Here is an 11,045-nt window from a genome sequence, read left to right on the forward strand (position 1 = left end):
CTCGAGTTTGTTGCAGCCCCACAGCTGGCGCGCGCTGCCAGGAAGCACCGCTCGCGTGTCGGCGGCACTCCCTGGCACCCAGGGAGTGCCGCGAACCGACCAGACCGAATGGGCTCGACGCCGCGCTCGCTGTGGGGCTGCAACAAAGTCGCCGCCGAGCGTGCCACCGACGGCGTCCCGGCGGAGGTGATGGAGTGTGAGACCTGAGGCTGCGGAGGTGACGCCTGAGGTACCGGGCCGTGCACGGCGACTCAGCCGGCGACCGCCACGGGCTCAGACGAGACTTGTCGACGCGTTCCGGCTCAGCTTCACCGTGGTCCTCGGGCGTCTGTCGACGTCAGGACCACCCATACAGCTCGCGGGTTTGAGGTCGCAAGAGCCAAGATGGTGGCGTTTGGACATCCCAACCATCACACAAGACAGCCTGTAGGTGGTGGCGGGACGGCGCAGTGTTTGTGGCACTCGGCAGTAGGCACCCGCGGCACGGCCCCGCTGTCGGCTCTCGCGGGCTGCGGAACCGGCCCCAGAGGGGGACGGTCCGGGCGAGTGTGGCAGCTCCTGCGCTAGTATGGGCAGCCTCTATCATAGCACTACTGATCCTGGTCATTAGAGCTGCCAGGGATAGCGTCAGGAGCCGGTAGGAGTCAAAACCCCTCATATTTGAGACATCGTGTCCCATATACTCGCAAAACGAGCCTTCGTCACGTCTATCTTTTTAGGTAATAGGTGTTCCCTGCTGTGGAAAAGAGCCAGCGATTGCGCGAAATCTCAGCTCTCCGCTTATCTAGATACGTAACACGTACTGCACTGTGCACGACTCTCCACACCTCCTGCACGCAAATAGCTCTATGGACACATAGAGACACATAACAACGAGCTCCCGCGCCATGTTTTATTGGGCGGCGGCAACGGCAAGCCGTGCGCGCGACAGCTTTACGGCGTCCGCCCTGAGCTGGGTGAGGGCCCCCACCCCTCCCCGGGCGCGTGGGGGTCAGTGGTAGTGGAGCACGCCGTCGTCGAGGGGCGCCGCGAGCTGCACCTTGTCCTTGAAGTGGTCTTGGATGTGGATCTGCCACGGGTCTGCGGCGGAGCGGCTGGGCAGCTGGCGCGCGAAGCCGTCGAGCGCGCGCAAGAAGTAGGTTGGGGTGAAGCCCTCGACGAGGCGGCGGCGCGGCGCCGACACCTCCTCTGGCCGCAGGCGCGGCACGGCGACGGTGGCGCCTGAGCAGCACGGCGCTCGACGGATCATCCCGTGACCCGTCGCCGAGAGGGGGGGGGGGGTGTGGGGGGGGGGGGAAAAAGAGGGGGGGGGGGGGACCCTTGGCGCCCATGTGGTTTAAGAGGCGGCAGGTCCCCTTGTACATGAGCTCGGGGCGCAACGTCCACCCGATGTTGAGGTAGCCCCGCGGGGGCCCCTAATCCCGGGGACTCTCGGGGACTCTCGTGCAATCTCCCGATGTTTAAGGGAGCCCGGCGTGGGCCCCTAAACCCGGGGACTCTCGGGGACTCTCGGGGAATCTCCCGATGTTTAAGGTAGCCCCGGGTGGGCCCCTAATCCCGGGGACTCTCGTGGACTCTCGTGCAATCTCGCGATGTTGAAGGTAGCCCGGCGTGTGCACCTAATCCCGTGGACTCTCGTGGACTCTCGTGCAATCTCGCGATGTTGAAGGTAGCCCGGCGTGTGCACCAGGTTCGGCACGTCGTTGAGCCTGCCGAGGCAGGGGCATCCTCTGGCTCAGTACCGCTGTCGAGACTGCCGGGGGGGCGGCGGAGGCGGCGGAGGCGGAAGCGTCTAAGGAAGGGCCTAGGAAGGCGGTCTGGGAAGGGTCTGGGAAGGGTCTGGGAAGGGTCTGTGAGGCCTGGCGGGTACGGCTTGGGGAGGGTCTCGGAAGGGTCGCGGAAGGGTCGCGGAAGGTTCGCGGAAGGTTCGCGGAAGGGTCTCGGAAGGGTCGCGGAAGGGTCTCGGAAGGGTCTCGGAAGGGTCTCACATTGCTCCGCGGTAGGTGACGTGCTCGCGCAGCTTCATCGGCGTGCCGTCGACGGAGATCTCAATGTTGCCCGGGCTCTGCACCAGCTTGAGGCCGGTCGCAGTCACCACGACGTCGCACTCGATCTCGGAGCCTGTCGTTGTCATGACTGCCAGATTGGTATCACTATTCTTCAGCCTCATTGGTAGACATGCGCACTCGAGCTCGCAGCCTGTTCCAACACTGACGCGACGGTGGAGCAACTGCCCCGCTCCCACCGAGGTGTTGCGGCGGGGGCAGCGACGAGCCGTCGGCAAGCTGCACGCCGCGCGCGGTGAAGCGCTCCAGCGCGCACGTCACGATGGACGCGCCTATAGGAAGGCTCCAGGAAAGGTCCAGGAAAGGTCTAGGAAGTCAGCGCGCACGTCACGATGGACGCGCCGCCCGTGCGCAGCGTCGCCAGGAAGTCGCCGTCGGCGTCCAGACAGACCCGCTGTGTCCACGGGTCGTACTTCGGCGTGAGGTGCGGCCGGAGCGCCGCGAAGCTCGAGCCGAGGTGCGCCTTCAAGCGAAAGGGAAGCCGTCGGGCCTGTGAAACAAAGGAGGACGCCGCGGCGCTCGAGCCGAGGCGCGCGCCCACTGCGCGAGGGCGAAGATAGCCCTCGCCATGCGCGGCAGCTTGAGGCAGAGCGTGTGGAGGAAGATCTCGAACCAGATCTCGGAGTGGCGGTGGATGGCCTGCGGTCAGAGGGGCAGCCAGGGCGGCGGTTAGGGCGGCAGCTAGGGCGGCAGTTAGGGCGGCAGTTAGGGCGGCAGTCAGGTATGGGGAGGTGTGGGGAGGTGTGGGGAGGTGTGGGGAGGTGTGGGGAGGTATGGGGAGATATGGGGAGATATGGGGAGTGTGTGGGGAGGTGTGGGGGGTTTGGGGAGGGGGGAGGAAAAGGAGATTATGGGCAGATTGCTGTGAGATTACGGGGAGATGTTCGCAAGGTAGGGGAGATTGTGGGGAGATTGCGGTGAGACTGTGGGGAGATGTGGGGAGATGGCGGCCTGCATCGCCGCGAGGCCGAGCAGCAGGTGCAGCGGTGCGAAGAGGAGTGTGAGGGCCAGCGAGAAGGAGCGCGGCCAGCACCAGATGTAGGTCGGAGACCGCTGAACCTACGCTCGCGCGTCTCTCGGCGCGTGATCTCCCGCGCAATCTCCCGCGCAATCTCCCGTGATCTCGCGCGTAATCTCGCGCGCAATCCGGCGCGTGAGATCTCCCGCGCAATCTCGCGCGATCTCGTGCAATCTCGCGTACTCTCGCGCCATGACCAGCTTGCGGCACTGCTTGGCGAGGGAAGGGACGATCGAGATGGCCGTCGCCCCCGACCCGACCACGACCACCTCGGGGGAGATTACGGGGAGATTACGGGGAGATTATGGGGAGATCTGGGGAGATCTGGGGAGATACCCCCATACGACCCCACAACCACTTACTGATCCGCAAGGGGCGTGCAACCAACGAAAGATGCAAGCAACGAAGGACTCGCCGGCCGCCGCCCGCGACCCGCCCGCGACTACCGACGGCCATCTCCGCATCTTTCTCCCCATCTTTCGCCCCACATCTCTCCCCACATCTCTCCCCACATCTCTCCCCACATCTCTCCCCACATCTCCCCACATCTCTCCCCACACCTCTCCCCGATCTCTCTCCCCACATCTCCCCAAATCTCTCTCCCCATCTCTCTACAGCGCCCGCCGTCTTGTCTCTCAGGTCGCCGGCCTGCCAGAACTGCGGGTGGAGGATGCGACCCCCGGCGGCCTATCATGCGCGCTGCTGCGTACGAAGAGCGCCATCTCACTGCGGCGCAGGCAGCTCCTCTCGCGCGGCCTCAAAGTCCTCACGGCCGGGGAAGCGGGCCAGCTCCTCTACGCCCGCCCGCTCATACTCGTAGTACCCGGTGCAGGCAATCACGAAGCTCGCCTTGTGGGGGGGAGGGAGAGGGAGAGAGAGAGAGAGCTCGGGCTTGAGTTGGGGTGGGTGGTCGTGCCTGTGCAGGCAGCCGCAGCGCTCGCCTCGACGCGCTCGCGCCGCGCGCCGTTCTCGACGTCGACGTCGAGGGCCCAGACGCGCGCCGTCGAGTCCCACGACATGGAGGTGACCTTGCGGTGGTACAGGATCCGCCTGTCGAGCCGGTTCTCCTCCGCCACCTGCCGCATGTACTCGAGGATCTCGCGGCCCTCGGCGAGGTGCGTGTATGGCTTGTACGGCTTGAAGCCAAAGCCGAAGCAGATCATCGGCGAGTCGGAGCGGATGCCCGGGTACTTGAACTGGTCCCACGTCCCGCCGAGCGACGCGCGGCCCTCGAGGATGGCGTACGAATGGTCAGGGCACTCGGTCTGCAGCCGGTACGCGGCGCCGAGGCCGCTCAGCCCGGCACCGATGATCACGACGTCGAGGCGCTTGGATGGGATGGGGTACGGGTTCTCGGCCATGGTCTGTGGTGGCGCAGACCGCGGTTCGGGCGCAGAGGAGGCGGGGCGGTGGACGGTGAGCGGCGCACGGACCGGGATAGGATGGTGGCAGCCGCAGGGCGCGCCACACAACCTGCGGAAGCTCGAGGTGGCCCGGGCGCCTCAGTGGATTGACGCAGCGAGCGATCTGTGGTGATCGGCATCGTTTTTTCTTTTTTCGCCCCTGCCCCTGCTTTGCGATTGGTTTTCTGGTCCGCGTTCGTTTTTCGTCGACGCCGCCATGGCTGCCGAGACGGCGCCGCCATGATGGACGACTGAGGACGCGCGGTTTTCTTTTTGACGCTCTCTTCCTCGAGGGCGAGTTAGGGCTAGCAGTAGGCGGCTAGCCTGTGAGGAGAGCGTCCATAGACACCTCACATGACCCCACACACGGTCTCGTCCATGCCTTGCGGCTGGCGGCGAGATTGCTAGAGGCAGAGCAAGCCTGCTCTAGTCTCACATGTTACTTCCTGTTGTCTGTTGTTTGTTGTGCCCTTCGATCGGTCACACCGCCATCGCCGTCGGGGAGAGGGGGGACGACACTGCTTCGGCAGCGTGCACCTCGATCCTGTACCGTGTTTGTTATGACCCCCCCCAATGAACACACCAGTGAGGGAGGGCGAGACGATCGAGGGGTCCCGTACCATGCGGAACCGACCCTATCCAGTGCTCAAGTGCTCAACACGGGCCCTTGGAGCGGGGCTTGGAGCACTTGGAGTACTTGGCTGCTTTTACTTTCCCTAAAAGCTCCGCATGTCTCCCGGGACGGCCGCTATGCACACATCGCAGGTTCGTGCAGTGATGTCGCTGGCGCTCGCCGTCTGCGTACACGCGACGTCCTCAAAGTGCAAGCCATTCTGTGAGGACAAGACGCACGATTGGGATGACAAGTGCACCTGGGGGGGCTGCTCCGGCTGCACCGAGTGCTCTGCGCCGGTGTGCAAGCCGTTTTGTGTGGACAAGACGCATGCCTGGGATAACAAGTGCACCTGGGTGGGCTGCAACGGCTGCACCGAGTGCATCGTCCCTGAGCCGGAATGCAAGCCGTTTTGTGAGGACAAGACGCAGGGCTGGGATGACAAGTGCACCTGGGGGGGCTGCAACGGCTGCACCGAGTGCTCTTCCCCTCCGCCAATGTGCAAGCCGTTTTGTGATGACAAGACGCAGGACTGGGATGACAAGTGCACCTGGGGGGGCTGCAACGGCTGCTCCGAGTGCCTGACCTCGCCGCCGTCGGCGCCGCCCCCCACACCGCCGCCTCCGACGCCACCACCGCCGTCGCCCCCAGCGGTGTGCAAGCCGTTTTGTGAGGACAAGACGCAGGGCTGGGATGACAAGTGCACCTGGGGGGGCTGCAACGGCTGCACCGAGTGCTCTTCCCCTCCGCCAATGTGCAAGCCGTTTTGTGAGGACAAGACGCAGGGCTGGGATAACAAGTGCACCTGGGGGGGCTGCAACGGCTGCTCCGAGTGCGGCGCCTAGCCCTCGCCGCCGCCGCCAGCTTCGGCTGGCTGGCACAGGTGAGTAATGAGTAGGCGGAACCGCAGTGTGCCGAGTTAGAGACTGCTGTAACCTGTATATTTCAGTGAGAGGTGACAGGTGATTGTGGTTTGTGCGTGTGCGGCGCACTGCACACACAATCACAAATCACACGCTCAGCAAAACCCAGGCCAAATTACTTTCTTTTAACAACGCCAATTTGGGCGCACATGCTTCACAGATCACACACCTGTGACACTAAGGATGCCTTCCCTCCCTTTGCCGGCGCCTTCTTGGGTCGGGCCCTGCGGGGCCCTCACCCAGAAGAGCTTCACCTTGTCGGCGCCGTAGCCGTTGCGCATCGGCGAGTCGACGAGCTCGACCGTGAGCCCCGCCTTGCGCATCGCGTCCTGCAGGAGGGACCAGACGGGCGACGTCGACGACGGGGTTAGTGCACTGTCAGACCCGCCAGGACCCCGCTGCAGTGAGGCCGCAGGGCGGGGCGCTCCCATCACCCTCCTACGGCTAGAGGCGGGGAGCCTTCTCTCTCGGCTCGTCTAGTCGCGTCCTGCAGGCTGGCGAGCTCATTCGGCCGCCGCTCGCTCGCCGAGAGCAGGCACGGCACCCTCGCCGCCTCGATGGTCTCAAAGAGCACCGGCCACGCGTCGCGATTGTACCTACAAGGGCGAGCGGCGGCGGAATGGGCGGCGGCGGCGTGGGCGGTGGCGGCGGCGGCGTGGGCGGCGGCGGAGGTGGTTGCTCTGGCGATAGGAGGTGGTTGCTCTGGCGAGGGCGGCGGCGGCGAGGGCGGCGGCGGCGTGGGCGGCGGTGGCGTGGGCGGCGGCGGCGTGGGCGGCGGTGGCGTGGGCGACGGCGGCGAGAGTGGCGGCGGCGAGAGCGGCGGCGAGGGCGGCGGCGCACGTGACGTCAGCGCCGATGACGACGTCCCACGATTGCGCGAGGGGGCTGTCGGCCGCTTCGGGCCCCGGCCTTCCCCAGGAGAGCGACGCCGCCGAGACCGTCCCGCCGACGCCGTTCGCCCGCGCGTTCTGCGCCGCCAGCGCAAGCACCTTTCCGTCGCGGTCTGTCGCGAGCACGCGCGCCGCCCCCAGCTTTGCTGCTGTCACCGATCCCAAGCCTGTGCCGGTGCCTAGCTCAAGGACGCGCTTGCCCTCCCAGAACGCGCTGCCGAGCTCCTCCATGTACCGGCTCAGCACGATGCCGCCGCCCCAGACCGCGCTGCCTACACCGAGAGAAGAGGCGCGCGCTGTGCAATACCATCGAGAGGGCCGCCGGCGCCCGGGTGACGGAGGGTGGCGCCGGTCGACGCCTCCCACATGTTTGCCTTGGTCATTGTCTGCCGGATGAGCAGCGGCGGCGCGCCCGGCCGCCAGAAGACGCGGCGAGGCAGCAGCGAGCAGTCGTTCCAGTCGTTGACCTCGTTGAACTCGGGGTAGAGAGCCTCGGTGCACGACGGCGACACGGCCTTGAGCGGCTCGTACAGCGGCTGCAGCAGCCGCACCGCCGCAACCGCCGCCGGCGGCACCTCGTCGACTCCGAGCAAGTCGGCGAGCTCGTCGCCGGTGTTGTCGAGGACGCCGAACAGGCCGTTGGCCACCACGACTCCGCCGGCGGCGGCGGCGAGCGCGGCGGCGCCCACTCGCCGCAGCGGACTGCCGCCGCCGGCGGCCGACATCGCCGGAGAGGAGCAGCGGGGACGCACGCTTCGGCGCGCCTCGGCCGCCGACCGCTTGACGGCGCCAGCGTCCCCTGCCGACAGCAACATGCACGGCCCCGGGCAGTCGGGTCCTTCGCAGACCACGACTCGGCCAGGCGGGCATGCGCCGCTGCAGCCGACGCCTCGGACAGCCATCTGGGGCGGAGGCGAGAGCGAGAGCGCCGTCAGCAGCGCTGCCGCGCCGTGGGAGGAGCAGCGGCGACCCGTACAGACGGTGAGCATCGAAGGGGTGTGTCGCTTCGAGCCGGGCCGCGCCGCCTCCTCTCGGGCCTCCTCAACCCTCCGAAGCGCGCAAGATGACGGGCTGCCTTCGTGCCGCACAAGAAAAAAGAATTCGCCGCGCTCCAGGGTAAACGTCTCTCGCTTCATTCCGTTCCCCGCAGGGTCTGCTCTACAGCTCGCCGAGCTCGCGGGAGGCGCACCTGGAACTCGACCGTCCATCGGCAAGTTTGCGTCATGGTGGACCTTGCAAGGCTGGCCGAGCTGAAGAGTCAGCTTGCCGACGGCACGCTGACTCGGGAGGAGTTTGAGGTGCTTGAGCAGGAGGCGTTGCAGGCGGACGGCACCGACCGGGGCTCCGACCGCGGGTCAGACTGCGCCTCGGAACGCTCCGCCTCGCCAGCGCCAGCCATCGGCGTGCCTGTGTACGGGGCAGCCACTGGCAGCGCAGTGCTGGGCACACACGGAAACTCCACGCACGTGGGAGGAATGGAGACCACTGATCCGCTGTCTGCTATAGCCGCAGCCACTCCCAGCTACTCGGTGTGAACAGAGTTCGTACGAGATCCCTCGAGAGTTCACGCGGAGTCGGCTGGGGCTATACCAGACAGCTGATCCGTCCGCCGCGCCAACAACTGACGGTAACGACCCGCACCAGCTCATTTCCGAGAGGCTCTCGCGTGCACGGCTGAGTGTAGCATCAGCAGTTTCGAGTCTGTCGTCGTCGCCTTTCGAGATCACAAACAGGATGTGCAGCAGCTCGAGTCCCTGCATCTTCACAAAAGCCAAGCACTCAACGTCGAGGAAAAACCACTCGTTTGGCCGCATCCAGAACGCCAGCCCCAGCGACAGCACCGCCGCAAAATTCACGTCTCCCGCGTTCGTCACTGATAGCGTCGCAAGCAGCGACGCCACTGTCACCGGGCACAGCGCCGCCGCCTTGAAAGGTCGGTTCGAGTCGAGTCGCACACTGCACACCTTCCGCAGCGCCCAGATCGTGTCGTACCAGTCCGGGTCGTACTGCGGCGCCATCACGCGCCAAACTCGCGAGTAACCGCTGAGCCCGTCGAGGAAGGTCTTCACGTACGCCATGCCGTAGTACCGCTCCCCTGCCTCCGCGCCCTTGGTGTGCACCGCCTTCCTCCCCTTCGCTGCAAACGATGCTGTCCCGTCCACATGGTCGCACACAAACCCTCCCAACGGCACCAGCCTGTTCGCCACCATCGCCAGGTACAGAGCCACCAGCCGCGGGTCGATAGCTGTCCCTGCGCCCTCGCTTCCGTCGAGCGGCGGGTTGTGCCGCCATCCGCACGGGTAAAAGCACTGCACAAACGTCGCAAATGTCGCCAGCCACGCCGTGTGCTGGCGGTAGTTTGATGCCGCCCTCGCCACGATCGCCTTGCGACCCTGCTCCACCGCCACGTCATCCAGCAGCGCCTTGTGCTCCGCAGTCACCGTGTTGCCGTCGGCGCCGTCTCTCCTCGCCATCTTGACGACGGAGTCCGTCATCTTCTCCAAACCCGCCGCCAAATCGGCAGCAGTGCCAGCCCCGGCAGCCGTCTTTCGCTCCTTTCGTCGAGCCACAACGTATTTGTCCGGACCGTCGAGGCGGGCAGCGAACACTCGTTCGAGCATCGTAGACGACGCCCTCACCGGCGCCCCCGCGTCGTCGTTGGCTTTGTTCGCCGCCTTGTCTGCTGCCCCCTTCTCCCGCAAATCGAGCTGCGCCCGCACTGCCGCCATCGCGTTCGTCGCCTGCGAGGCTACCTTCGCCACCTTGGCCTTCCTCTCCCGCTCTGCCGCCGCCTTCCGGTCCTCGCGGCGGTCCGCCAGCGGGTTGTCGCCGGCGTCAGCAGCCACGATCATGGCCGTGACACCCTCGCCTGCCATGCCGAATCTCGGCGCGATCGACGCGCGTCCCAAAAGTCGCCAAAAGTGGCGGCGTGTCGCAATCACCCGCCCGCCGTCCCGGCGGTCCCGCAGCTCGCGCACATCTCCCTCTTAACCCACCTGTAACATCACATAAAGGTATTGCTAAAAATTGAGGATCGGTGGCGAGGTCGTGAGGTCTGAGGACACGTCTCGACGAGATGAGGTGAATGGAGTATGCGTATCCAATTACTATCTGTGGGACGTACGCGCAATTGGAAGGCGGTAACCGGCTAACTAATCTATCTATGTTCGATGTAAGGCCATCCCCGCTCCGCTCTGGAACGCTATGCTATTGGCCCGACGCGACATCGCCTCAGTCACAACCGCACTCTCTCGCCCCTCTGCAATCCTCCTCCCCCTCCTCGCCTGTTGCACCTACAGGCGTCGTTGGCGCACCTACTGAGCGGCAGCTGCCCTGAAAACAAGCTGCAAGCGGGGACGTACGTTGTCATGAAGCGTGAAACCGCCGGCATGCGTTGTGCATCGCAATCCGTCGCTCACACTGGCAGCACATATGCTGGCAAGAGCGCGCGATCCAAAGGGTGTGCCGGGCTCACCCGATACGGTGACCACAGCGCAGCTCAGCAGTGTCGTCAGTGCGACTGAGCACGAGGCCGCGATGCACATGCTCAAGGATTGTGATTTCCACACCGCGGTGCGTTCGAGATGCCCGGAGACTATTGACCAACTTCACCATAACTTCCGTCATTTTCCGTGCTACACGCTTTCGCTCCGCAGGCGCAGCACAACGAGCTCCGCGTGACGCACGCCGCCGCAGCAAGCCTCTCTACCCGACTGGATCGGCTAACTGAGGCTATCTCACACCGACGCTCGAGGACGGGGGCGGATCGGAGTAACAGGCTGCTCACAGTGGCGAAGGAGGCGGCACGGGCCGCCGAGTGTGCTGCGAGGGAGAGCGCGGCAGCGGAGCAGGCGCACCGCTCCCTCCACGACGAGGCGGGTAGAATCGTGGCACAGCTGACGGCCGAGTTGGTGGAAGCAAAGTCGCAGCAGCTCATGCTGAAGGCGGAGCTGTTGGAGGCGGGGTCTCTGCTCCTGTCGACCCACGCGGCGCTCGGCACACGCCTCGAGGACGCGCCCCGGCTGACGCGCGTTAGGCAGGCGCGCGCTAGTGGATGCTCGCCATGCCTGTTGGCGGCGACGGTCAGAGGCCGGCTCAACTCCAACTTTGACGGACATTCGCGCAGGCGATG

General features: G+C 65.6%; 2 protein-coding genes across 2 annotated transcripts; one reads left to right on the forward strand and one right to left on the reverse strand.

Moving 5' to 3' along the window:
- Positions 1-758: 758 nt before the first annotated feature.
- EMIHUDRAFT_443091 (hypothetical protein) lies at positions 759-4,593 on the reverse strand. The gene is made up of 12 exons (XM_005780294.1): positions 4,029-4,593; positions 3,841-3,936; positions 3,709-3,771; positions 3,276-3,353; positions 3,018-3,125; positions 2,604-2,705; positions 2,393-2,529; positions 2,276-2,322; positions 1,989-2,121; positions 1,670-1,709; positions 1,319-1,397; positions 759-1,221 (listed from the first exon to the last, which is right to left on the reverse strand). The coding sequence occupies exons 1-12, from the start codon at positions 4,443-4,445 to the stop codon at positions 992-994; spliced, it is 1,530 nt and encodes a 509-aa protein (XP_005780351.1). The 5' UTR covers positions 4,446-4,593; the 3' UTR covers positions 759-991.
- Positions 4,594-5,264: 671 nt separating this feature from the next.
- Positions 5,265-6,035, forward strand: EMIHUDRAFT_235376 (hypothetical protein; the record flags this gene model as incomplete). The annotated part of the gene is made up of 2 exons (XM_005780295.1): positions 5,265-5,644; positions 6,026-6,035. The coding sequence occupies 2 exons, from the start codon at positions 5,265-5,267 to the stop codon at positions 6,033-6,035; spliced, it is 390 nt and encodes a 129-aa protein (XP_005780352.1).
- Positions 6,036-11,045: the final 5,010 nt, after the last annotated feature.

This window comes from Emiliania huxleyi, assembly GCF_000372725.1.
Source record: "Emiliania huxleyi CCMP1516 chromosome Unknown EMIHUscaffold_218, whole genome shotgun sequence".
Taxonomy (NCBI): domain Eukaryota; phylum Haptophyta; order Isochrysidales; family Noelaerhabdaceae; genus Emiliania; species Emiliania huxleyi.